Source organism: Corylus avellana, chromosome 4 (assembly GCF_965113065.1).
Source record: "Corylus avellana chromosome 4, dhCorAvel1.hap1.2, whole genome shotgun sequence".
Classification (NCBI taxonomy): Eukaryota; Viridiplantae; Streptophyta; class Magnoliopsida; order Fagales; family Betulaceae; genus Corylus; species Corylus avellana.
The window spans coordinates 8,409,282-8,434,361 of NC_142493.1; the positions used below are offsets into that span (position 1 = coordinate 8,409,282).

General features: G+C 35.5%; 1 protein-coding gene across 3 annotated transcripts; it reads right to left on the minus strand.

The window, feature by feature from the left end:
• Positions 1 to 282: 282 nt before the first annotated feature.
• LOC132178908 (MADS-box protein JOINTLESS) lies at positions 283 to 11,653 on the minus strand. 3 transcript variants are annotated; one of them, XM_088515164.1, is made up of 7 exons: positions 11,472 to 11,653; positions 9,192 to 9,270; positions 6,532 to 6,593; positions 6,338 to 6,437; positions 2,522 to 2,560; positions 1,100 to 1,207; positions 283 to 832 (listed from the first exon to the last, which is right to left on the minus strand). In XM_088515164.1, the coding sequence occupies exons 1-6, from the start codon at positions 11,651 to 11,653 to the stop codon at positions 1,199 to 1,201; spliced, it is 471 nt and encodes a 156-aa protein (XP_088371290.1). In that variant the 3' UTR covers positions 283 to 832; positions 1,100 to 1,198. The 3 variants fall into 3 exon arrangements, with proteins under 3 accessions (XP_088371290.1, XP_088371289.1, XP_088371288.1); XM_088515163.1 differs by lacking the exons at positions 9,192 to 9,270; positions 11,472 to 11,653 and adding an exon at positions 6,817 to 7,576 and having other exon boundaries at positions 1,100 to 1,152; XM_088515162.1 differs by lacking the exons at positions 9,192 to 9,270; positions 11,472 to 11,653 and adding an exon at positions 6,817 to 7,576.
• Between the last annotated feature and the right edge of the window lie 13,427 nt (positions 11,654 to 25,080).

Sequence of the window (25,080 nt, forward strand, 5' to 3'; positions counted from 1 at the left end):
ATAGTTCAAAAATGGAACAGTACCCATGTTACATGTAAAAAAAATAGAGGGAACACAACATAGTTTGTTGGGCGGTCATGGGCCTCTCTCAATCCCAGAAGCCAGCTCAAAAGATGAGGCTTTTCATCACTTATAAATTGACCATCAGCCTCTTCCACAACTAATGTGGGATAACCCCAACAATCTCTCCCTCACATATCAGGCCCTGTGTTAGAGTAGAAACCATGTTTCTCCCATGGACCGTTGGGCCAACCTAGACTCTGATACCAATGTTAGGTGATCTTGAGTCTCTCTTAACGTCAAAACTAGCTCAAGAGATAAAGATTTTCCTCACATTTATAAATTGACCACCTACTCCTTTTATAACTGATGTGAGATAACCCCAACATAGTTTGTCAAATTTGATCCATATAGGTGGAGTTTCTACGATTACAAAGCTGTAGATATAATAATTCTGCAGCTCTTCATTGGTTAAGTACTATGTCTTGCAAGTTTCCAAGATAAAAGTCAGGCACATGACAGCTTCATCCTGCTCATTTTATGCATATATATCCTCAAACAAGCAACTTTTTGTTTTCCAGTCTTCTTTATAGCCCATTGAAGCAAGTTGGCCCTTGATTATTCATGCATAGCATAAATCAAGCATCCATGGCTGATCACCATATACATATGTGGGACTTTATTTTGATCAACTTGCGGAAACTAAAATTTATTTTGATCAAGAGTTAGCTGGGTTTTACTTAGACGTGCTTGTTTTTCAATAGAGAAAATTAAGCGTCTCCATGTACTCTTGACTTTCTTTATCTTTCAAAATCAATTCGGGAAAGGTAACCTGCAAGATATACCAAGGTAATTAAATAGTGTCTCTCCAGTAGCAGCATGTACAATATGTCTTTGGCATTTGGTCACCACTCAGCCAGTGCAACCACTAATTAATTTCATATTATCCTTATATTTCTAGATAATATATGCCTAAATTTAAGAAGATTATATATAAATTTGAACTTAAGATATCCCTGGATTGAACTCTTAATTTAACTACATATTATAAGCAGAAAACCAGAGAAAGAAATTTAGTGTTGCAATGTTGCAAACTTACCCCCCAACTTGAGAGAATTGACGATGTCTTGGTGTTGAGGAGGATCAGCTGACCTGCAAGTATTATTGGTCATTGACTAAGATGATTGGCCTTGTTCAATTACATGCACTACAAAAAAAAAGGAGTATTAGTGACGTGTATACTATTCATTAATATCTGCCACATCACCATTTAGTGACGTGACAGTTAATGACACGTTACTAAAATATTTAGTATCGTGTAAAACTCCACACGTCATCATTTGGTGACGTGTCATAATGGCACGTTACCAATTGGTAACGTGTCATAATGGCACGTTACCAAAATGGTAACATCTCAATGAGACACATTACCAATTTGGTAACGTGTCTCATTGGTAACGTGTCATAATGGCACGTTACCAAATTGGTAACGTGTCCAAATTAACCACACGTTACAATAGGGCATTGGGAACCTGCGACCAGCTGGTTTCCAATTATTTTTTTTCCCCCTTTTCTTTCTTTCTTCCCTCCTATTTTTGTTCTACCTCCCCCGCACAGGCCTTCTTCTCTTTTTCTCTCTATCTTTTCCTTTCTCTTCTTCGAAGAAGAGGGAATTTCCTCTTCTTCCATCTCCTCAAGGAAATTTCTCTCTCTCTGTGGCAACTCCTTCCGGCAGGTCCGGCCTCTCTCCGTCCATCTCCTTAGGTATATATATTCCTCATTATATATATCTTGTGTTTTGCATTAATATATTGGGGTTTAATATATATAGCTTGTCTTTCTATTGTTAGAAAAAATGGCTAGGTTGAAACAAGCCAAAGAAGAGGCTGAAAAGGAGATAGCTGAATATCGAGCCTAAATGGAGCTCGAATTCCAGAGGAAAGTTGCAGATGTTTGTATATATATGTTGTTGAAACTGATTCAAGGCATTCTGAGTTCTATGATATTATTTGATGGTTTATTAAATCTGATTCCATGATATTATTTGAAAAAAAAAAAAAATCAGATTCCATGATATCAACTGTGCTGGGTTCGGATTTTTGAAAATCAGATTCCATAATATTATTAAAAGAAAATTCCGGAAAAAAAAATTCAAAAAAAAAAAATCAAATTTTTGTCCGGAATTTTTTTTTTTAATAATTTTTTAAACTTTAGTAACGTGTCAGAAACTAACACGTTACCATTTAGTAACGTGTCAGAAATTGACACGTTACTAAATTCCTAGTAGTTACGACCAATTTGGAAACGCCCCAAACACGTTACCAATGACACGTTACTAACCTTTAGTAACGTGTCAACAGCCTTGACACGTCACTAATGGTCCGTTGCCAAAAAATTGAATTTTCGTAGTGATATGTTATAATGTTAAGTTGATTCTCCAACTGCTGAAATAGACATTGTCCACCAAATGATCAGAAGAAGGGAAACAAAGAAAAAAAGGAAATTCAATTAGACATGATACCTGTGTTGGTCGCTGATTATCCTCCATCAGTTGGGCTCCCTGCATTTAAAGAATAAGATCAACAGAAAAAGATAAGTAAGACATGTTTGCCCTTAGCCACTAAGGTAATTAGGCATATAGGGAACACACTCTGAGTCTAACTTCGAAAAAAAATGTCTTGTGTTAGGTTTTTAATGTTGGAATATTCATTGTCAAAACTTGTTGGGGTATAAGTTGGTCTTAATATATGGTCTCAGACTTAGATGAAAGTTGAAGATCAAAAGTTGTTGATTACAAGATATGTCAAAAGTCATTCGAACAAGAACATGGAAGCACTTCAAGATAAGGTTCTAGTAAGCCTTGATCACAGCCATGATTGAAAGGTTTTTCGATTGGGTGCTCAAGACTTTAAAATTCAAGCTCTAGAAAAGCTCAATTACAAGGGCGAGTGCATCTAGTTCAAACGAGGGTGAATTTGAAGACTTACAGACAGTCCCAATAGCAATGGTGAACGCAACCCGTTCAATGAGTGCGGAACAATGGTATTTCACAAAATGCCTTAATCAAAACCTCGATTGCACAACATTCAAATACAAGAAAATGAAAAATTGTGAAACCCTAACTCACGTTCGTACAAGAACTTATCCTGTTCAAATGAGACTACAACAGACTAATTTAAACCTTAGTTTGCGTAACCATAGTAGTACTTACTCATTAGAAGCTGCACATGAGGAGTGTAGACGATAAAAATTGCAGACACTTCCTCTAGTTTGATTAAGTCATAGCCTAATCCAACTCCACCAGAACATTAAGGAGAACCAAGGATTACACTAATCGAAGATTCTCATTGTGGGATTCGAACCCAACATATTCATTTATCAAGTACTTTGTGTTAGTTTATTTGGCTTATTTGGTGATATGTTTGTAATCAGTTTAAAATGAGGTTTAGCATGAAGAATTGAAGATATCGGGATTTTCAATCTAGAGTGTTCGAACACCCAGAGGACAGGTCCAGACAGCAATTCTAGAGACATCAACAAAGACTGACTTGTTCGGACAAGGTGTGAACACGTCCGGACACTGTTTCTCGAGACTTCATTTGAGAAGACATGTCCGAATAGCCAAAAGACGTGTCCGGGCATGATTTCCAGAGACTCCTATTTACAAGACATGTCCCGACAGCCAGAAGCCATGTTTGGACATGATTTCCAGAGATCAAATTTCAAGACATAGAAAGTAATTGAGCTTTGATACCAATTGATGAAGCTTAACTTGGTAGGTTGCAGCGAAGAACAAAAATAAAGCAGCGAATAAGTAATTCTAGATCTTGAGTCTATCAATGATCTGAGAATTCTTCTTAAAATGTTAGATACTCTCTAGGTTTTGAAGGAAAACGAAGAATAAACTCAATTATGAGTAATTCTCATTAGTAAAAATCAATAATCAACATAAACTCCCCTTTCTCCGGAGGTTATAAGCATATATTTATAGCCTAACACTTTAAACCTAATAAAATATGACATAAATACCCCAAAAACCCTAAACTTAATAAAATAACGAAATAAAAACTCTCCAAACCCTAACCCTGATAAAATAACAACATAAAGTCGGCTAGAAAATAAAACAAACTGACGGTGCCCGTCTGGACGGGACATATGGCCGTCCGGACGGCCACGACAAAAAAACATAAAGAAACATAGGCCATTCAGACGGGATTCCGAACGGGGTCTTCTGCCAGCCTTCCAGAACTGCACATTCAGACGGCCGTCTGAACGCCCCTGCGAACGGATGTTTTTGTCCGAATTCTTGAATGACCCGATTTGCATCATCCTCCCTTGGTTGGAGAGAATTCGACCTCGAATTCAGCCGTTTCTTTCCACGGTCCTTCGGATGCCATATCAACTTGTTCCACTCGCCCTTCCTCAAGATCAAAACAAGACAACACCCCACAATAAGCGTGGTGTTCTTCATCATTGAAATACTTTTAGGGTTGTCGTGAAGGCCCCACACACCCTTCCACGTGCCATGAAAATACTCAAGAATGAGTCAGTCATTGTTTCTCCTTTGAAGTCAAGAACCTCTCAATAGCCAACAACCAATCTAGAAATTCTTCGGGTTGTAGATCCCCGTAGAATTCTGAAATATTGAGTTCGAACCAATTCACCCACCTATTGGCATGAGCTTGCGCATGGTGCTGACGTCCGTGCGTTCTGCGCTTCGCAAAAGGGTTTCTAGATCTATTCCCATGTTTACCACACCAGTCGGATACTTGGGTAGTGAGGTCTTTAATTTGATCGCTCATAGCCCTGAGTCGATCCTCCATGTGTTGCCAACGTTCAGTGATAGATTTGCCTTCCGCCTTCGTGAATTGCTGTCTTGGTTGGGGACGACAACCGTTCGGCCCACCATTCATGTGCCGCAAGCGAATTGCCAGTTGCTCCTTACTGGCTGTCTTCGTGCGCACTTGCACCTTGTTCATGTCTGTACAACAGTCACTCCTCCCCATTTATGGAAAGTAACTGAGCTCTGATACCAACTAATGCAGCCTGACTTGGTAGGTTACAGCGAAGAACAAGAATAAAGCAGCGAATAGGTAATTCTAAATCTTGAGTCTATCAATGATCTGAGAATTCTTCTTGGAATGCTAGATACTCTCTAGGTTTTGACGAAAAAAGAAGAATAAACTTAACTATGAGTAATTCTCATTAATAAAAATCAATAATCAACATAAACTCTCATTTTTCTAGAGGTTATAAGCATATATTTATAGCTCAAAATCCTAAACCTAATAAAATATGACATAAATACCCTCAAAACCCAAAACCTAATAAAATAACGAAATAAAGACCCCCAAAACCCTAACCCTAATAAAATAACAACATAAAGTAGGCTAAAAAATAAAACAAACTGACGGTGCCCGACCAGACGGGAGATATAGCCGTCCGGATGGGCACGACAAAAAAACATAAAGAAACATAGGCCATTCGGAAGGGACTCCGAACGGGGTCTTTTGCTAGCCTTCCAGAACTGCACGTTCGGATGGCCATCTGAACGCCCCTGCGAACGGACGCTTTTGTCCGAATTCTTGAGCAATCTGAACTGCATCATATTTTCTATGTATAGCATCTATGATGCGAATACTGTGAGCTAAGAGATTGATTGAGATCTAGAATGTGAGTGACTTGTCTCTCTTAGAGTGAAGGTTGTGCCTTTCATCCACAGATCAAAGAGCAACACATGAAGCCAATTGGAGTTCTGGTGAAGGAAATCATATAGAATAAACGGTTCAGAAGTTCTGTAAGAACTACCGCAGTCACAGACAAGTGGGTCATTTGTCTAGTACATTGGATTGTCAAGTACAAAGATTTTGTATGTTTTGACATTGTGTAAATTCTTGTCTTTCTATAGTGAAGTGATTTTCTGGATTTGGCTGCTCTGAAGAGGTTTTACATTTTGAGAGTTCTCTAAATGGTTTTCATTTCGTAACCAAATATCTATGTTCTTTATGATTCATTGCATGTCTGAATATTTGGTTGATGATATTGTGTTAGGCCAGATCTAATTCCGCATATTGTTTGTTAAACACCTATTCAACCCCCTATAGGTGTAGATTGGAGTCAAGTAGTTTTTTCACTATGCTCTAAAATTAGTAAATGTGTACAACTATGTATTCACGGCTATCATCACCTAAGAAAGCCTGAAGATATTTTACATTATATTTTTCGGAATTATAGTAATTGCTTGAATCTTTTATAAATATCTCTCATTTAGAAACATGTAAAGGCTTCATTGCTCCATTATAATGCCAACAAACAGAGGCAACAAAGAGAGACACACCTTTGCATTTGAAACGCGGCTCAAGCCTACTTTGAGAAGTTGCTCTAGTTTCTGTAGTTCCTCTATATTCAATCCTTGGAGCTCTTCTCCCTTCATCTGCCTGTAATTAGGTGCAATCATTTTTTACATTAATTTTGTGAGGAATGTGCATGCCATTGCTATAACAACTTGATATATGAATGTTGTCACAATACCTTAGTTCATGAGCCTTCCCCACGATTTCATCGCTCAACAAAGTGTTGGTACTATTGGCACGCTAAAAGGACACAAAGAGTTTCCGTTCATGAAGATTTTCAATACATGTTCTGTTTACAAGCACTTTCGTAACATACATATATATTTTTTTTGTAATAAACTGATTAACATTGAAGCAAAAGAAAGTTACAGGACAAACAAAAGAAAGTTACAAGACAGACAAAGACAGAAAACCAAATCAAACAGACTACAAACTCCTCAAAGCAAGTGAAGATGGAAATCACCTGCGAATGCAGTCCGAGAAAACCCTTGCCGCGGCGCAATCTAATGGACATAACCATCAGGAGTATGAAAACTCCAATGAAGCATCTAAACAGACTTTCAAAAAAGCCATGGAGAAATAGATGCATATTAACAGTGGAAAAAAGGTTTCCAAAAAGAAACCAAAAAGAAAATGAAAAAAGATCTTCACTGACGAAGAGTTTAAAATCTAACTGGATCGGGTTTAACATACAGCAACACAAACAAGTTACAAAAAAACAACACAACAAGCTAAAAAGCAGAGTAAAATGTCCAAAAAACAGCAACGACGGAGTAGTCAGAGTGGTGGCACAGGGCCACGAGCCAGTGAGGGAACCAAAAGACCAGCGTAGGAGGTGGATGGAGGTGGAGCTGCAAGAAAAGGGCCTCATGCGTCGACGCTTGGAGGACACACGCCAGCGAGTAAGATCTACTTGCAGGCACATGTTGAACACACATCGGCGCGTTGTGGATGGATGGGAGAGTTGCTAGTGGCAGAGGTTGACGGAGACGGCTAGGAACCCAAAGGAGTGGCTCGTGAGCATCCGAGACTTCTTGAAAACAAGATAGCAGATTTTGAAAAAAACATACCCAAAGATTTCAAGAAAAGAGCGATACCCAAACTTGGAGCAGCTGAGGATGGCGGTGGTCAAAGGTCTTGCAGAGGGGGATGGGTCGTTGCCATTTTTGGTCAGAGATAAGGCCTCCGAGGAGGCAATAGCATCTCTAAAGAGACAGTTTTGGCCTCTGATGAGGCAAGAAGGGGAGGGGGAGTAAGGAAAATGGAAAAAGAGAGAAAAATGGGGGAGGAGGAAGACAGTCTTCCTCCTCCATGGCTGCCAAACGTGAGTTTGGGAGATTCTAGAGGAGAGAGAAGAGAGCGTTTGGCTCTCTAGGTGCTTGTACGAATTTTCGAACCCCATATTCCCACTTTTGTAATATTTAAGGATGTTGTAAATGGTACAAGTAGTTGGTTCTTAGAGTTGTTCCAGAAAATGCATCTAGCTTTTCATTTTATGGTACAAGGTTCATAACAAGTATTTATAGCGAGTAATGTTGTACATACTCCTACTTTTCTATACCCATTTCTTCACATCCATAGGTAGATTTTAAAACCATCATTGAATTAAAATTCAATAAAGATCCATCTTATATCCAATTGTGGTTTTAAAAGCCACCTATGGTGTGAAAAAATAGGTGTGGAGAAGTGGGAGTAAGAGCATGTTTGATATTGTATTTGAGAAATAGAGCTTTTAAGTCAAAAAAACGTTTTTTTGGCAAAAGCTTCATTTTAAACTTTTGCCAAAATGTGTTTTGGCATTTTTTTGGCATTTTGGACCCTTAAAAGCGATTTCAATTTTGGAAAAATTACACTTTAGCCCCCCAAAGTTTGGGGCGATTTTCAATTCAACCACCAATGTTTCAATTTTTGCAATGCATCACCCCAAACTTGCAATTTTTTTTCAATTCGACCAATGTCATCCCAAAATTCCCATATTGCCCCAAATTTTTATTTTATTTTATTTTATCAAAAAAAAAAAAATTCGGGGGTGCAAAAATGGCCAGATGGCCAAAGGGGTGGCTACGGACACCCCAAATATATATATATATATAATAAAAAAATAAATTGGTGGCAATATGAGAATTTTGGGATGACATTAGTCGAATTGAAAAAAAATTGCGACTTTGGAAGGGTGCATTGCAAAAATTGAAATATTGGAGGTCGAATTGAAAATCGCCCCAAACTTTGGGGGGGTAAAGTGTACTTTTCCCTTCAATTTTTTTTACCAAATGGAAACTTTTCTCTTCAAACGGATTTTTTTCAGTGTTAAATGCACTTTTAGACCCCTCAAACGTACACTCAACACAGGCTCTAAGTGTAGCATTACTCATTTATAGCAGACAAACTCCTAAAAAACTGAAATAAGTCGGTTTAACAAAAACTTAAGTAGCTCATTCATACGAGATCACTTCTTCGAATGAGACTGCAATAAACTCCAAAAAAAAAAAAAAAAAAAAAATCATCCCTCATTCATATGAGACATCGAACGAGATAGCAAACAAGCAATTCTGAACTCCACTGGATCATGCAAGATGGTTGTTAATAATTCTAAACATCCTGTAGGTAAAGGTTGGGTGGGGCTGCCTTGAGTTTTCCCCCTTGCCTTTTATTCTTTTAACTTCTTTCCTTCTTCTTTTCCTTATTAATTCAATCTTTACTCATCCGAGAAAAGAAACATGCAGAGTTTGAAATCTTTGCGTCTTAAAAATATTTGTTCATTTATCTTGAGAGACATGATGAAATGCTAACATCAAAAGGGACATATATCCACCCGCAAAATATATATATATATATAACCTGCAGCTCCATAGATGGTTTGTCCATTTTGCTGAGATGCTTTGAATGCAAATTATGTCTTTCAATCACCTGCTGCATACTTCAAACAACAAACGAATAGCTATTCAGTTCCTTCCTCCTCTGTTTTCCTTAGCATAAAATGAAAGTGGAGATGAAAATTACCAACTTTTAAAATAGACTTTGACGGTAGATTTGGTGCTAATGAAATGAAATGTATCTTACAAGCTATAGAACATACAGCCTTGACACTTTACTAACGTGTCAAGCCTTGACACGTTACTAACGGTCCGTTACAAATAAATAAAATTCTTGTAGTGCCACTATACTACATGCATGGTTCAATATGATAATAAGCATGATTTAAGGACCCTCATCTTTTTATATTTGTTATTACCTATCACTTCATTAATCTGAGATGATCACTCATAATAGTCTTAAGGGCAATAAAAGTAAAGAGCGTCACTCCTAATGAGGACAATAAAAGCAAAGATAATCACTCATAATAGTGAGGACAATAAAAATAAATACAATCACTTATGAAAGTCATATATAAGATCAATCCTAAGTATAATAAAAGTAAAAGTAATTTATATCACGTTTTACTTATTTTTATCTCATAAGCATGCATATTGGGCCTTTAACGACATAATTTGAAAAAACAGACCCATACAGAATTAAATAGCACAATGAGAAAAACTCATTGAGCTAATTTGTAAAAATTGCATTCCCGGGACTCTAAACACTATTCACACTACGACCCTTTTTCTCTCTCTCACTAGCTCAGCTCCTTTCTCTCAGACTGAAGGGGGTGGGGTGGTTTTTATAGGCAATTAGTAATTAAACTTAACCAATAAGTGGTAAGATGATGACTCATGAAGGTGACTCACTCAAATTTACGCGTATCCATTTTAACCTACGTACGTAAGTCACTTAATTTTGTCTTGTAGCTAAAATATCTTCCATAATTAAAGCTTCTTGACTTGACTTTGCCAAAAGCTATTCATGGAGTGATTATCCCATTCAATCAATCGATCAAGTAGGATTTTCCTAGATAAATGTGGTAGAAAGAACTCATTTGTCGTACATTGTACTTATGTTATTGGTGTTCTATCTTTTGAATCAACATTATGTCCATGCATTTAAAAAAATTATTCCCGTGTTAGTTACTACATATCGACGACCACTAATTTTTAATTTTTTGTTTTTATGAAATTAGTGACGACAAGAAATTGTAGTCATTGATAAGTAAACAATAACGACGATGTTTGAATCGTTGCTAAAAATATAGTTGTTAAAAACCAATTTTCTTGTAGTAAACCTAACGGATTAGTAGGATATAAACAAGACAATACAATTTGTCTTCTAAAGGATAATAATCCCGAAGTATGTTTCTAAATTAGTTCATCATATATATCATTCATGTGCTTTAATTGCACTTCTATATCAACTGTTTTAATCCCAAAATATGTTCCATTTTCACAGTTACTTGTACACGTCAATCCAAACAAGTGGCAATTATTCCAACCATTATTTTACGAGTGATTACAATGAAATTTATATACTAGAATATGCCTAGTTGATTCTTTAATTAACTATATAAACAAATAATTAGTGAGCGGTGTAGATGTTCAACAAGAAAAAGAACATTTCTATATAGAAATGTTCTTTTTCTTTTTTCCCCCTCCAAGGATAGATGTAGATCCATTTTTCTCATAACTAATAAATACGTTTTATTTCAAATTGGGTTGGTTTTTCAATCTAATAAGTTAAATTATCACATCTTTAATTAGAACACGTGATTTTCATATACATTTTTAATTTTTACTTAAATTTTTAATAGGGCGCGTGTGTGTGTGAACCAATTGCATCTCTAACAACTTGTGTAAGAGTCACAATTCTCTTAAATTTAGCTAATTAATATGGGCCAAAAAATTGCTCCTTTCCATCATTCAAATCCAACATCTAGTTCATTCGTACGTACGTATGCTATATTTTATGAAGTGCAGAAACACAAATATCTAATTCAGAGGAGTGAATAAGAAAGTAGCTAGGTGATATTAACATCTCAGGGGTGAAAGTAGATAATTGTGGTCTGCAGAAAACATAAGAGTCGGTAGTAGTTTTTTTCAGTGATCAGTCTTCTTGTTTAATTTGGATCTTTTATTTTGAGCAGTTGGCTCTCACATATTCTCTCTCTTTCTCTCAAGAATGCATGAATAAAACGATCAAAATGTATACAATAAGTAGAAAGATGTTTGAGAAAGAGAGAGAGAGAGAAACCTTGAGCTGGCGTAGTCAAAGAGCTTTCCAGTAGAAGAGAAGACAATGAGAGCAATTTCAGCATCGCAGAGAGTTGAGAGCTCCATAGCCTTCTTAAACAGTCCCCTCCTCCTCTTACAGAAAGTCACCTGCCTTGCAGCCCTGTTGTCGATCTTTTTCATCTCGATTCTCCTCCTCTTCATTTTTGCAAAAATCTCTTTACAAAATGATATGGAGAAAGAAATAAGAGATATATAGATGTTATCCTTGTACAAAAGCTAGAGGAATAATAACCCTTCACAAAAGAGGAATCTCAGAGAGAGCAAATCGAACTCCTACACTACACATGAAAAGTATAGAAAGGGAGAAGCATTATTAAGGGTGAGTCATATAGAAAATCAAAACATTAACAAAAATAAAAAGAAAAAAGAAAAAGAAAACCAGTCCTTTTCACAAAGAGAAAGAGTATATAAAACTTATAGAGAGGATAATAGAAAGCTAGAAGAAAGATCTTTTAAAAAAAAATAAAGAATCAAAACTGCACTCGCTCTCTCCAAAAAAAGAAAAGGAGGAAAAATATGAAAACTAAGCTAAAATTTAACCTACCCTTCAGAACAATTACTAAATTTAGCAGATCTCCCACCCGTCTTCAAGCATTCTACAAATGGAAAAGGTGGAGAAAGAGAGAGAGAGAGAGAGAGAGAGTGGAATGTAGAGTTAGAATATTAAAGGAAAAAAGAAAGATGGGTTTTGCATAAACCAGGATAAACAGCTGCACCTTGACAAATTTAGCTTAGAATCTCAAACGAAACCCTAGCTTTAAGAAGCACCGTGGGAGTGAAGAAGAAGAAGAATGAACCCTACCAATCCAAGCCTACTATTGAGTTCGTAGAGGTGTTGACGTCTCACACAGAACCAAATGTTTTAAGATGGGGACAGAGAGAGAGAGAGAATGAATGAGATATAGACAGAATGAAGCATTTTTTTCTTTTTCTTTTTTCCTGTTGTAAGGAAAAAAAGAAAAGTTCCGTTTTTGGTCAAGCAAGAACTCATGGTGAGTTTTGCTTTTGTACAGATTGCCACGCTGCATAATAACACGTTTGTACCCTCGTACCGGTCATCCTGAGGAGTGTTTTCTGTTTTTTTTTTTTTTTTCCTCCATTCCGGAGCTACTACTATACATACATATATATATATATATATATATATATATATATATGAAAGTCATATATAAATACTTTTTGAAGGTGACTCCAATCCCAAGAAGTGAGACTGTTAGCCAACATGTTCTGCGCCTTCTTAGAGCACTCCTTGCAACCTCAGCAAAATTATTTTTTGATTATTTTAGTGAGACAATTTAATAAAAATAGCTTAAATCTTCACTTTTCAGACTCACTACTTTAACAAAAAAAAAAAAAGTGAAGTAAATAGTACCCACCAAATATAAAAAGTGATGTTTACTCATCTACTGATTAAACAACTCATTTCTCTGTCTTCTTTTTTGCTTTTAGTTTCTCTCTCTCTCTTTTCTAAGAATAAACAAATCTTTGAAAAATTATATTTAAATGGAATAGTATTGGATTGTTAAAATAGTGAGGCTGCTGTGGATGCTTTAAAACTGTGAGTTATTAAAATAATCAAAAGTGCACTTTTGGTTATTTTGATGAGTAAAATTTGGTGAGGCTAGTAGGAATGCTCTTATGGACTATAATAGTCACTCTTTTTCTTTTTTGAGTTTAACGAGAGGAGAAATTAAGTTGCACAAAAAATCATAATTATGATAAATAAGATGAAGGTAATTTCTTAAGGTACGTTAATAAAAGAAAGAGTAATATTATATGTCACTTTTGTGTTTCTCTTGTGTCACTCCAAGAATGATATGACTTATAAAATTATCATTGGCCTTGTAATTGATTTTTATTGAATTTTGATCAAGTTGTGATTTTAAAAGCCACCTCATTATTAGAGTGACAGATGAGCCAAACAATAGTAACTTCTAAAATTACTCTAAATGAGGCGATAACAAAAAAATTCACTGTCAAAGATGGAATACAAAGGAGAGAAAACTATTAAAAACCAAAGCTTCAATACACTCAAATCTCACTATAATACAATAAAAATTATTCTCCAAATGAGAAAACAAAAGAAAATATAAGAATATAAACTTCCCATTTGCAAGGAAAAGCATTTGTTGCTCTCGTTTTTGCTTCGCCGTCGCATCGACATATTCCTTAATTTTCTCTCTTATTTGAATCCCTTCAAAAACAAGAAGAAAATTTGGGATCTTCTATTCTTTCACGTGTTGAAGATCCATCGTGAGGGGCAAACAATTAAAAGGAAATCCCGCCCAAGGTAACAAATCACCATGTTATTGACGCACACCCCTAAGGGAGGAAAGACTACCTTCTAAGTAGGGGTGATAACCCGGTTGCGATTAGTGGTTATTGGCTAAAACCACTAACCGCAACTGGGGTAGCTGGTTGGTCAAATTAAAAAACCAGAACCGATTAATCGGTTATGTAATAACCGCCCGGTCACCAGTTGGTAGCCAGTTATCCACATCGGTGACCATGTCGATCTTTAAAAAATTGAATTTTTTTTGCCTATTTTGAGAATTGAGCCTATTTTTTGGGCTTAATTTAGAAGTTTTTTTGACTTTTTAGAAAAACAATTAGGGCATTTTTGGCCCTTTTTCAAATTCTAAATATATCCTCACTATAAGTGACTCATTCTTTTAGAAAAATCATTCTTAAAGAATAAGGTGCAAATATAAAGAATACTTGGAATCAAAGGTGGATCTAGGAATTCGTATTAGGAGGGGCGGGAGAAGGAGGAGTAGAGGATAAGATCAAGAAAACTAAAAAAATAACCTTAGAAAAAAAATTCAAAATTTTTTGAAAGGGCAGGCGCCCCTGCCCGCCCCTTTTGTATCTGCCATTGCTTGGAATAAGGAACAAGATTTTATAGCTTCTCCAATTGTATCTTGGAACATCATGGCTTGACTTGATGGTTTTCCTAAGTAATCTATCAAGCATTGGATTACAAATCTTTGTTTTCTGCATGGTCATAAAAGAATGAAAAAAGTATTGTATTGCAAGCAAAGCTATGGTAAAACTTAAAAGACTAAAAGTGTAAACCCTAGAGTAAATTTACTAACAAAAATAAATACATAAACCCTAGAGTAAAACGACGTCATTTACATTTTTAAAAAATAAATATTATATATATACCCGGTTATCGGTTATAACCGGGTGGTCGAAAATGCAAAAACTGGTAACCGCCCCGGGGTAACTAGTTATTGGTTATTTCCAACCGCTTTTAAAAGCGGTTGACTAGTTATTGGTTACCAGTTGGTAGCTGGTTACCAATTAGTAGCTGGTTATCGGTTGGTGACCGATTACAACCAGTCGACTTGACACCCCTACTTCAAAGGCAATCACCTAAGGAAACGTGCTCCACCAAATTTCGTTGAGCCCTAAGAGGAAGATGAATACTAAACGAAACCCTCCACGTGATCAAAGGCCCAATTAGCCACTAAGCCTTACCCATGCACTTATCCAATAAAGTCCAAGTATATATATATATATATATATAAGGTTAGTATGAAGAAAAGCACAAGTATGCTCTAATCTCTCTCTCTCTCTCTCTCCCTCTCTCTCTCTCTCTTCTGTTCTCTTGAGTCAGCATATGTCTATCATTTCTTTAAGTTAAATATCAAAGGTGGTGCCGCAGCCCCGCGTCACTTCCTCCGTCAGTGTTATTTGCTGGGCTTTTGTTTTCTATTTTTTGTTTTGTTTTGTTTTGTTTTGTTTTGTTTTTTGGGCATCTGTCTCCTTGTTATTGTTTCCTAGTGGGGGTTTGGAAAGTGTTAAGGGATATCTCGAGGTTCGTGCCCCATTCTATGCTTCCTGGTTATAGCATCTCTGGTATATATGTTTCTCTTCAACAGTGTAACGACACACTTGTATATCAAATACCCGAGTCGTTGTTGGGTATTGTGCCCCTAATCCCAGGAATTTTATATCCATGTTGACATTCAAATGTTTATAATGAATATATTTTTTATTTACTAATTAAATGATTTGAGCATATGGAGTATAAAATGCATTTTACATGCTTATTACCATAATTTATCATATTTATTACGAATATGAACTGTCCTAAGATAACATTGAATTTGACTATGTGTGTGAATAACGTGGTTATCACACAAGGTCTTTGTCCATAATCCTTGTAATCCTTAAACTTATAAAGGTCGGTCGGTAAATGGAACTTAAGCATTCCATTTTAAGAAAGACCATTACATATCGAATCTTGGGTATGTATCTTGATCAAGTGAAGCTGTCACTTTAGATTGATGTGTAGGTGTTGAGACCCTAAGGCATCGAACGGACCAATGTGTTGTTTTTCCACAAAGATATTGTTTATAATGAAAGACAATAACTCCTTAAGGACTACTTAAGACTTTGATTCTAAATCCAAAGGGAATTATAAACTCGGATGTTGCATGTAGGTTACTTTGATGTATCAAAGAGTGAGACCTATCATTGGTCGAAATAATCTTGATACGTTGGGTAATCATATGTAGTATTGTGGGAAAGCATTTTCAATAGGAATCAAAATCATTTGCCAGAGAACAAAGAGACAAGAAATTGCCCCTTGAGATAGATTTTATGGATATTATTCTCAAAGTCTTCAGCCGTAACATTTTGGTTGGTATACAAAATATATACATGTGTTTTCACAAGTATGAGAATAATATAAAATCAGTGACTCAAGGACAACGAAGTAGAGAATTAAATGGCAATATCCTTAGCCTTAATTCTGCTACAGAATATTTCATTGCAAGATCATAAGTCAACGTTAAGTAAGTCAAATAGAGTAATGGTTTAATCAAAAATATTTATAGGAGTGCAATCATAATTATTTAGCGAAATTAATTGTGATTAAAATATTGTTATGTAACTAATGTTAGTAAGACATGATTATGGACATATTTAAGCCAATAGTGTTTTTCTCTTTAGCTCCCTCACCAAACTCATATAATTTAACAATAATAAAGGTTTTCTTATTTATTTGATTGTTTGTTTTATTTATTTAAAACATTAGCTAGAGAGATACAATGTAGAGATGCATGTATGGAGAATTTGGGCTAGAGATAAACCTAGAAGCTCAGTGGATAAGTAGTGGGAACACATAAGGCCAGGAAAAATTTCATGGCCCTATGCATTGGTCTCTAAGAGGATTGGGTTAGGATAAAACCCAAAGCCCAACTCTTAAGGGAGACGCATGAGGCTATGAAAAAATTCCTTGGCCCCACGTGTCACTTGTAGAAGTAGTGGAGGCTAGGGTTTTTTTAACCCTAGCCATCCACCCTATCCTAGAGGAACTATGATTAGTTCCTTCTAATCTTATGTGGATTATAACTTTTGCTTGTACCACATTGCTTATTTTTCAAACTCTGCTAGCATGCCAAACCTAAAAATAGAGAAGAGCCTAAACTTTCAAATCACTCATCAAGTTCACTTGATAATTAATTTTCAGAAACACTATGAGAATTAATAGTTCTTGTGTTAACTCACGAAGAACAAAAGTTTAAGATTTGAAAAGTCAAGTAAGAGCCCACACTCTCTTGGTTATTTTCAGTCTTTAGTGAGAAGATCTAGAGGTCTCGTGATCCATAAGATCTGTTGTATTCCTGGAGAATGAAGAAATGTGTTATTGGAGAAAGAATAAGCAAAAAGATTTTGCCCAAAGCCAGGTGTAGCCGTTGATATCCAAATAAGTGTTTTTCATTCTTGCAGTTTAATTTTAAATAGCAATTGTTATTCACATGTTCTTTATAAAAATGTTGTTGGGCATGAAAATTTATATTCACCGTTGCACAAAATCTTATTTGCAATCCTATTGCCAACAGTCACCACAATAACCTACATATTCTTAAAAACATCTCATAATATGAACTTATCACATCAGAGATCATCACAATGTGGAAACAATTAAAACAATAATATTACGTAACACGTAGAGCTGACATTGTATCTTTATGTTTTTAAAATGTTTACATTGTATCATTGCATAACTAAAACCAATGGCTATACAAAAGTATCGCATACAACATCACCATATACTAGGGGTGTACATGCGGATGGATATTAACCACGTGCATCCGCTATCCGCACATGTGGATGTAGATACAATTAATAAAGAGATATGCTATAGTGCAATAAAAATACCATTTTTGGCCCATAAAAGTTTTCGGTGGCAAGAGGCCATAGGTCCATCAATGGGTAGAGCCATAGCAACTACGGATGAGGCCTATGACCTCTTGCAACCGAAGACTTTTATGGGCAAATGGTCTTTTTGTTGCACTATACCATTTCTCATTAACAAAAGGCACTATCCACATATGCGGATGCGGATAGTGGTTATAGGATATGCGGATGTGGTTATTTTATATATAAAAAATATATATAACAAAAGCCATATCCACATACCTTTTACATAAAATATATTTCATATATCACATTTAATAAATTCACCAAAACAAAGTCATTTTGGATTAGGTATATGCTATGTTTATAATGTTTTAGGTTTTTTTTCTTGGCAATTCACTCATTTGTTTCGGCAAAAAGGCAAAAGTAATGTGAGATCAATATATTTTTAAAACACTAGGGCTTAAAAAAATAAAACAAGTCCAAAACACTAAAAATGGGCCTAAATTATTTTCAAAATCGTTTAAAATATGACGTAATAGAGACTCAAAGAAGGCCCAAGCAACTAAAATAGCCCCGTTACCTAAAATGCGGATAGCTGATAATAACGACATTCAATAACAGCGTGGATGCAGATAGTAAAAACATTATGCTGATGTGGATGTGGATATCTAAAAGTGATATCCAAATTTTACGAATGTGGTTGTAGATATTACAAACAATTGCATCCGCATGTACACCCCTACCATATGCATCATAAATGTTTATAAACAGCATTTGGCATCCGCCATATACAAAAAACAAAAATGATGTACAAACTCAAAAGATGGACTAACTCATAGTTCGACCCAAAATGCATCTGGCATCATGTGGTCTCAGTCATAGTAGCTCAAGTATGCGGCCACCGGATCCTCATCAACACTCTCGTCACCTACAACCACAACATCATCTATGTGATTGTTGGGTTGCCACCTTCGCACATGCAGATATAAGAATGCATGTTTCTCAATAAGTATATAAATCACTAACTTTTTACAATGAGCCAACTTTCATTTTCTACCATGAGTTTACAATAACAACTACTATTGGTTTAACCATACATTTAAGAAGCATTTCGTAGCTGATGAAGTAAACATTATACATAAGAACATTTTTATAACATACTATTTCAACTGTGTGTGTATGTGCACATTCCAAACTCTCGTTCTAAAACAAACACATACATACTCATCTAATTCATAATATATTTATATCATTTAGCTATACACATTTACATGCATTCAACAACTTCAGGTGAAAAAAAGCATATAAGCATATCTAAGTAATAAATCAATCAAGACTCATATGCATTCAGTCGTAGCTATATCCATATGTTGCATATCCTATCCAAAAATACTACTATAAGAATTACCTATACCGACACTAATTTTCTAGCGCTTATATATAAAATACCGAAAAAACGATGGTTTGAGATAGGTCATTTTTTTAGTAGTGATACTAAGCATGTGTCTAACATGATATTCCTCATAAAACTTGTATCATCTATGCTTTCATTCATTTTATTGTTTTTGTTTCCTTTATTAACTATTACGGTTTTGACCCTCGCACATTTGGGTATTACATTCACACCCTGTAATTCTAGGTATTACGGCTATAACCCCCATAATTCTCAGTGTTATGGTTCTTTGCCCTCTTAACTCTAAACCCAGTCATCATTCACATCGTAGCATTTCATATCATCACTTGCCAACCAGACTTGAAATTTAATTTGCTCTCTTTGAAAAATAAAAACATAAATAGATAGTGTTGTTGATTAATGGGATATGAAAGATGAAAATCACTTAAGACCTCGAGGACAAAGTCCAATTAAAAGGGGGATGAATATTAGGGGAATGGCATGGACATGAGCTGAGAAATGTTGCATAAAGGATAAAAACGAGACACATGTTGGCGACTACACTGCTAGTCTTATCTCACTCACAGAAGTAGCATTGAAGTGGGCTATTTGAATAAAGTCGGCAACATGATGTAGACTAGAGTGCATTGAAGTTTGTGAGGAAGATTGGAGAAGATACAAGTGTTGAGGTGCTAGGGAACAGTGCCAACCAAGGGCTTCTGAACGAGATCACAAGCTCATGCGGCCAAGTTGTTAAAGAAAGGGTCACAGAAGCCCTAATTCGCTAGTTCGTTCAAATGAGCTAGCAAACGAGGCATTTTAAGGGAGTCACATAAGCCCTCATCACTAACCCGTCCGAATGAGCTTGCAAACAAAGGATTCCAGGGGAGTCACTATAGCACTCGTTCGCTAGCCTATCTAAACGTGCTTGAAAACGAGACATTCCAGAGAAAGTCATTCGCTATGTCGTCCGAACGAGCCTACAAATGAGGAATAAGAGTTATGTTTTCTTTAGCTTTGTCCTACGCCCGTCCGAATGAGCTACGCCGTTTTGTTAAACCAACTTATTTACTATTACTACTAGGGTTAGGAGTTTGAAACCTACAAATAAAAGTTCTGTAGACCCAATAACGTAGCTTGTGATAATTATTCAGTTTTTCAATAAGAAAGCTCAGAGTTTGAGTTTATTTTACTTTTTGTTCTCAATTCCTTCATAGACTCTTGTGTTTTACTTCTTGAATCCTTGATAGACTTAATATTTTTAAGAATATTTGTTACTTGTTTATTGTTTTTCTTTGCAACCCACAACGTCGCGATGCATCGCAACATTATGCGTCCGTTTGACAAACTCTTTCCCTTTTTTTTTTTTTTTTTTTTTTTTTTGTATACTTTTCACACCACTTTTTTCCAAAAAAAATCAACATCAAAATATTCTCATTTTTTTTTTTATATCACATAATTCACTTTTTATTACTATTCAATTTTTTTTTTTTTAAAAAAAAAAATCATTATAAAACAAAACTTTTTTACTTTTCAATACAAAAAATTTAAAACTTTATACCACATTAATCCCCGTTAGCTATATTATTTAAGGCAAAAAAAAATAAATTTACCAAATGGACCTATATTATTTTTGTAACACAAAATAAGTGAAGAAATTCATAATGAAATAATAAATTGCGGAATAATAAAATAAGACACAAGATTTTTACGTGGTTCGGTCTATGACCTACATCCATAAATAAAGCCCTAAGGGCTACATTATGCTTTTATTCTATGAATAATTTTACAATACAAATAGTCTCTACTTATAGGGATGAGAGATAATACAAAATGGTATGATTGAAAAAATCAAATCAGGTATATTTAATTCTAATTTGATTTTATCAATTACAATCAATACTAATATATTCTCATAATATCACAATATATACTAATATTCCCTATCAAACTCAAGGTGGAAGGTTCTGGAACCTTGAGTTTGAATTTTTTTTTTTTTTTGCAGATGGCAGCACTTGTTGGTGTTGACTGGAGGCTGTTGTCGACGATGATCTGAGATGCACCTTCAATAACAATAGACCAACTATGGGCCAAAATTAGCCTAGGTTTTAAACAATACCACAAAGGCCGAAAAGAAATGGGCCAACTATGGGCCAAATATGATAGCCAACAATTGGCTGAAAGAGGCCTAGGTTTTGAACAATACCACAAAAGCCAAAGATATTGTGCCAACAAATGGCCAAAAAATAAGTGAATGTTGTGCTAAATACTACCTAAATTAATAGATAATATTTATTATGTTTTACTCGCAAGTGCATAAGATCAAACGATAGTATAGTGCAATAAGTACGAGATCGATCCCACAAGGATTGTTGATTTCGTTTTTGAATTGAGAAAAATATTAATTTGTCACTAAATTAATATTGTGAAAAAGAAATAAAAAGATATAAAGATATATGAAAAGCTAAAGGTAGGGCTTTGATATCCACCACTAATCAAACTTAGATAATATAACAATATGTCAATGATTCAATCATATTGTGAATACTTAATGTTTGCCAACCTAAGGGTATGAGTGTCTACTCTTTAAGCTATTGATTTTCCTAAGTAACGAATTAGGCATAGGTGTCTACTGTAATTCTTTTCTTTCTTAAAGGATTTAACATGGGTATCTACTAAGTTCTTCTTTAAGAAAGCATAAATCTATGGAAATCGACAAACACATGAGGCCTAGGGCATGGGTGTCTACTCCCGGTTCTCCATGTTGATTAACTCAAGAATCCGGTGTGGATTTCTTTTGTTACTTTTATTAAACCCAGGACTCGGTCATTCAAATTGATTTAATTAACTAATCCATACCACATACATATAATGGCCAATCACATACATATGAGGAATTCAAGAAAACATAAATTAATCAAGTTAGGCAACACAATATGCTTATCACAAATGCGCCAATATTGAAATATTAAATAAACATAATTAGGGCTTCAATCTATCTCTCCTTCAGAGTTAGTTACACATAATTAAAATAAAACTAAAAAGAAAAGGTAAAGAAAGAACCAAAAACTAGCCTCCAATTCCTTTCCCCAAAGTTGTGTCTTTTTCAAGATGATTATTCTCATGGTTTAGAGGTCCATTTATAGGGCTTTAGAAGTCATTGTTACACTAGTAAACCTAGAAAATTCGTAGGGTTTCAATCCTATTACAAGTGGAACTTAGAAAACCCTAATATAGAAGGAAAGGGAGTCTGGCCGCAGCTTCTAGAATTCTCCAGCGTATGGGTGTGCTCGATCGCAACCCGTGTGCGATCGATCGAAGGACTGCGATCGATCCTGTAATGCTGGGCGCTCGATCGCATGTGCCTTGCGCTCGTGGTCTTCGCCTGTAGTGCACTCGATTGCAGCTCCCCTGCGATCGATCGCACTACTAGAGCCTCCAAAATTCCCAAAATAGCTCTTTTATGCTCAAGACTTTCAAAATTGCTTCCTTTTCTTCCAATAACCTACAAAAACAAAGAAAACACATAAAAGAACTAAAAAGACTTAAATTAACCAAAACTAAAGGATTAACATATATAAGTTAAGGGCAAAAAATATGAATATTTTAGCACTTAACATACCCCTTAACTTACATATTGCTACTCCCTTAGCAATACAAAACTAAAAACTAAATGGAAAACTGAAAACAAAAAGATAAATCCATTTTTCGTGGGATGTACGATTGCATTTAGCGTATGTAACAAGCCTTTTAAACTCCTAGGAATTTCCTAGAGGACTAGTGGAGTCTCGTGAGGGTTTTCTAAGAATGTTACCCACAAACATCATGCACAGTTCATATTATTCCAAAAATTAAAGTATCACTTTAAGATCATGATTTTCATTCATTAGTAAGCTTAAAAAGATGAACTCCATCTTCACAATGAATTGGAATCTCAAAGTTCAATTACTTACAAAGGACATGCTAAAACATCACGAGTTTGAAAATAATGTAAAGTGAACTAGCACAAAATTATGAGGCTTCCAATTATTTCCAATGTACAATGTCTTCATATCTTAAAGTTCACTGAAATCCCTATTAGAATGAACAACGATGGCATATTTTTTTCTTTTTCTTCTTTCTTTCTTTTTTTTTTTTTTTTTTTGTCAGGTTGTGCAATACTTGGTTCCCTTAAGCTTTTTAATTGACCCATGTAACGAGTGTTAAGTCAATGACTCCCAAACCAGATGGTTTTAGGGTATTAGGTGTAAAACCTAAGGACCTACTAACTCGAGTCAAAAAGGCTACGAAACCAAACTAACCATGACATCAATCAAATCCGAATTTTTCACCTTTTGATGTGAACACTCAATGCTTTGAGGCAAGAGGTCTAGTTACTCAGTGAAAAACTTATCAATGATCATATATTATTATTATTATTTTAATTTTTTTTTCACATACATATATGCCAAAGGATCCATCTAATAATTCATCAAGTTTTACCCAAGACTTAGAAACACACACATCAGACTTCATGTCATACCTCACAAATTATGTGCCAATGTGTTTGTGTAAGATCAGATCAAACATGTGAATTCGCAACTGTCCTAAGCAAGTAACCAAACTGAAAAACTCAATTATCAGATCTTGTGTTCAAAATTTTAAGTTCACCAATGAAATCAAATCACAATTTTTAAGATCAACCAAAATTTTAAGACAAACATGATTATGCATATATATATTTTTTTTTCACAAACAACAAAAATAAACATAAAATAAATTGGGATAAATTTTTTTTTTCTTTTCATAAATAGTAAAAATAAAATAAAACTGGGACAAAGAGTGTGTAAAGTGTCTCCCATACCCCCAAACTTAAATTACACATTGTCCCCAATGTGTGTATAACATGGAAATAATTTACCCGGGAGATGGACGAACTGTTTGGAATAGTATGACTCATAGTACACCCCCAAACTTGAATTGAAGTACACTTGTCCCTGCAAAACACTAAAGTAACAAAGGAAAACAAAAACAAAATAAAAATAAAGCAAAGAAACAAAATAAAAAGGATATGCTGTGGGGTGCTTCCCATGAGCGCTAAGTTTAACGTCTTCAGCCAGACTATGGCACTTCAAACTTGGAGCACCAATCTTTTCTTCTCTTGCACCAAAGGGAATGAATCTTTTCTATTGCAAGATGCTTACGAGTGTTTATAGATCGGGGAGGACCACTTTGAGTTTTCTCCAACAGTTTCTCATCCGGGAGGGAATCATGAACTGGATAATACTCAAGGAATTCATCTATCTTGATGTCCTCAATTTGCTCATCACATAGCCCCAACAGACTTCTCTCTTAGATTCTTAATAATTCGAGAATAGGAGCTGATGTTGAAGAAGTCTCAGTGCTCTCTTCCTTTCCCCGATGTAGCTCTTCTAGAACCTTAGTTTGCTCATCTTCTTCTTCCACCTTGTTGTTCTTAGGAGTGGAATCCAATAAGGCATTAGCTTGCTCATGTATCATGTCAAGGTCCAGATCAAATTCATATTGAGCAAAGTGCTCTTCCAATGGATCCTCCAGACTTGGCTCACTAAACATCTCAGCTTGCTTGAGGAACTTGTCAAGATCCAAGTCAAACTCAAATTGATCAAAACGCTCATTTAATGGTCCTCAAGACCTGGCTCATTAGAAGTTTCAGCATGCTCAAGTTGCTTCTCCAGGTCTAGGTCACCTCCAATTTGATCAAAATGCTCTCCCATCGGATCCTCAAGACTTGGCTCACAAAAACTCTCCTCAATAGTTTCGTCATTCCCAAGTGTGGTGGTTGTTTGCTCATGATGGTAAGTGCACTCATCCTCCATGTAGTGCTCATTAGGATTGGTCACCAACTGACTTTGACACTCTTCTTCTTCTTCTTCTTTAAGTATATCTGATATTTGTTTGAAGTGATCCTCTGTCTTGGCCATGGTGAGTTGCAACCGTTGAATACAGGCCTTGCTGTGACTAAGAAAAGCTGACAATTTTTCTTCTAAACTAGCATGCA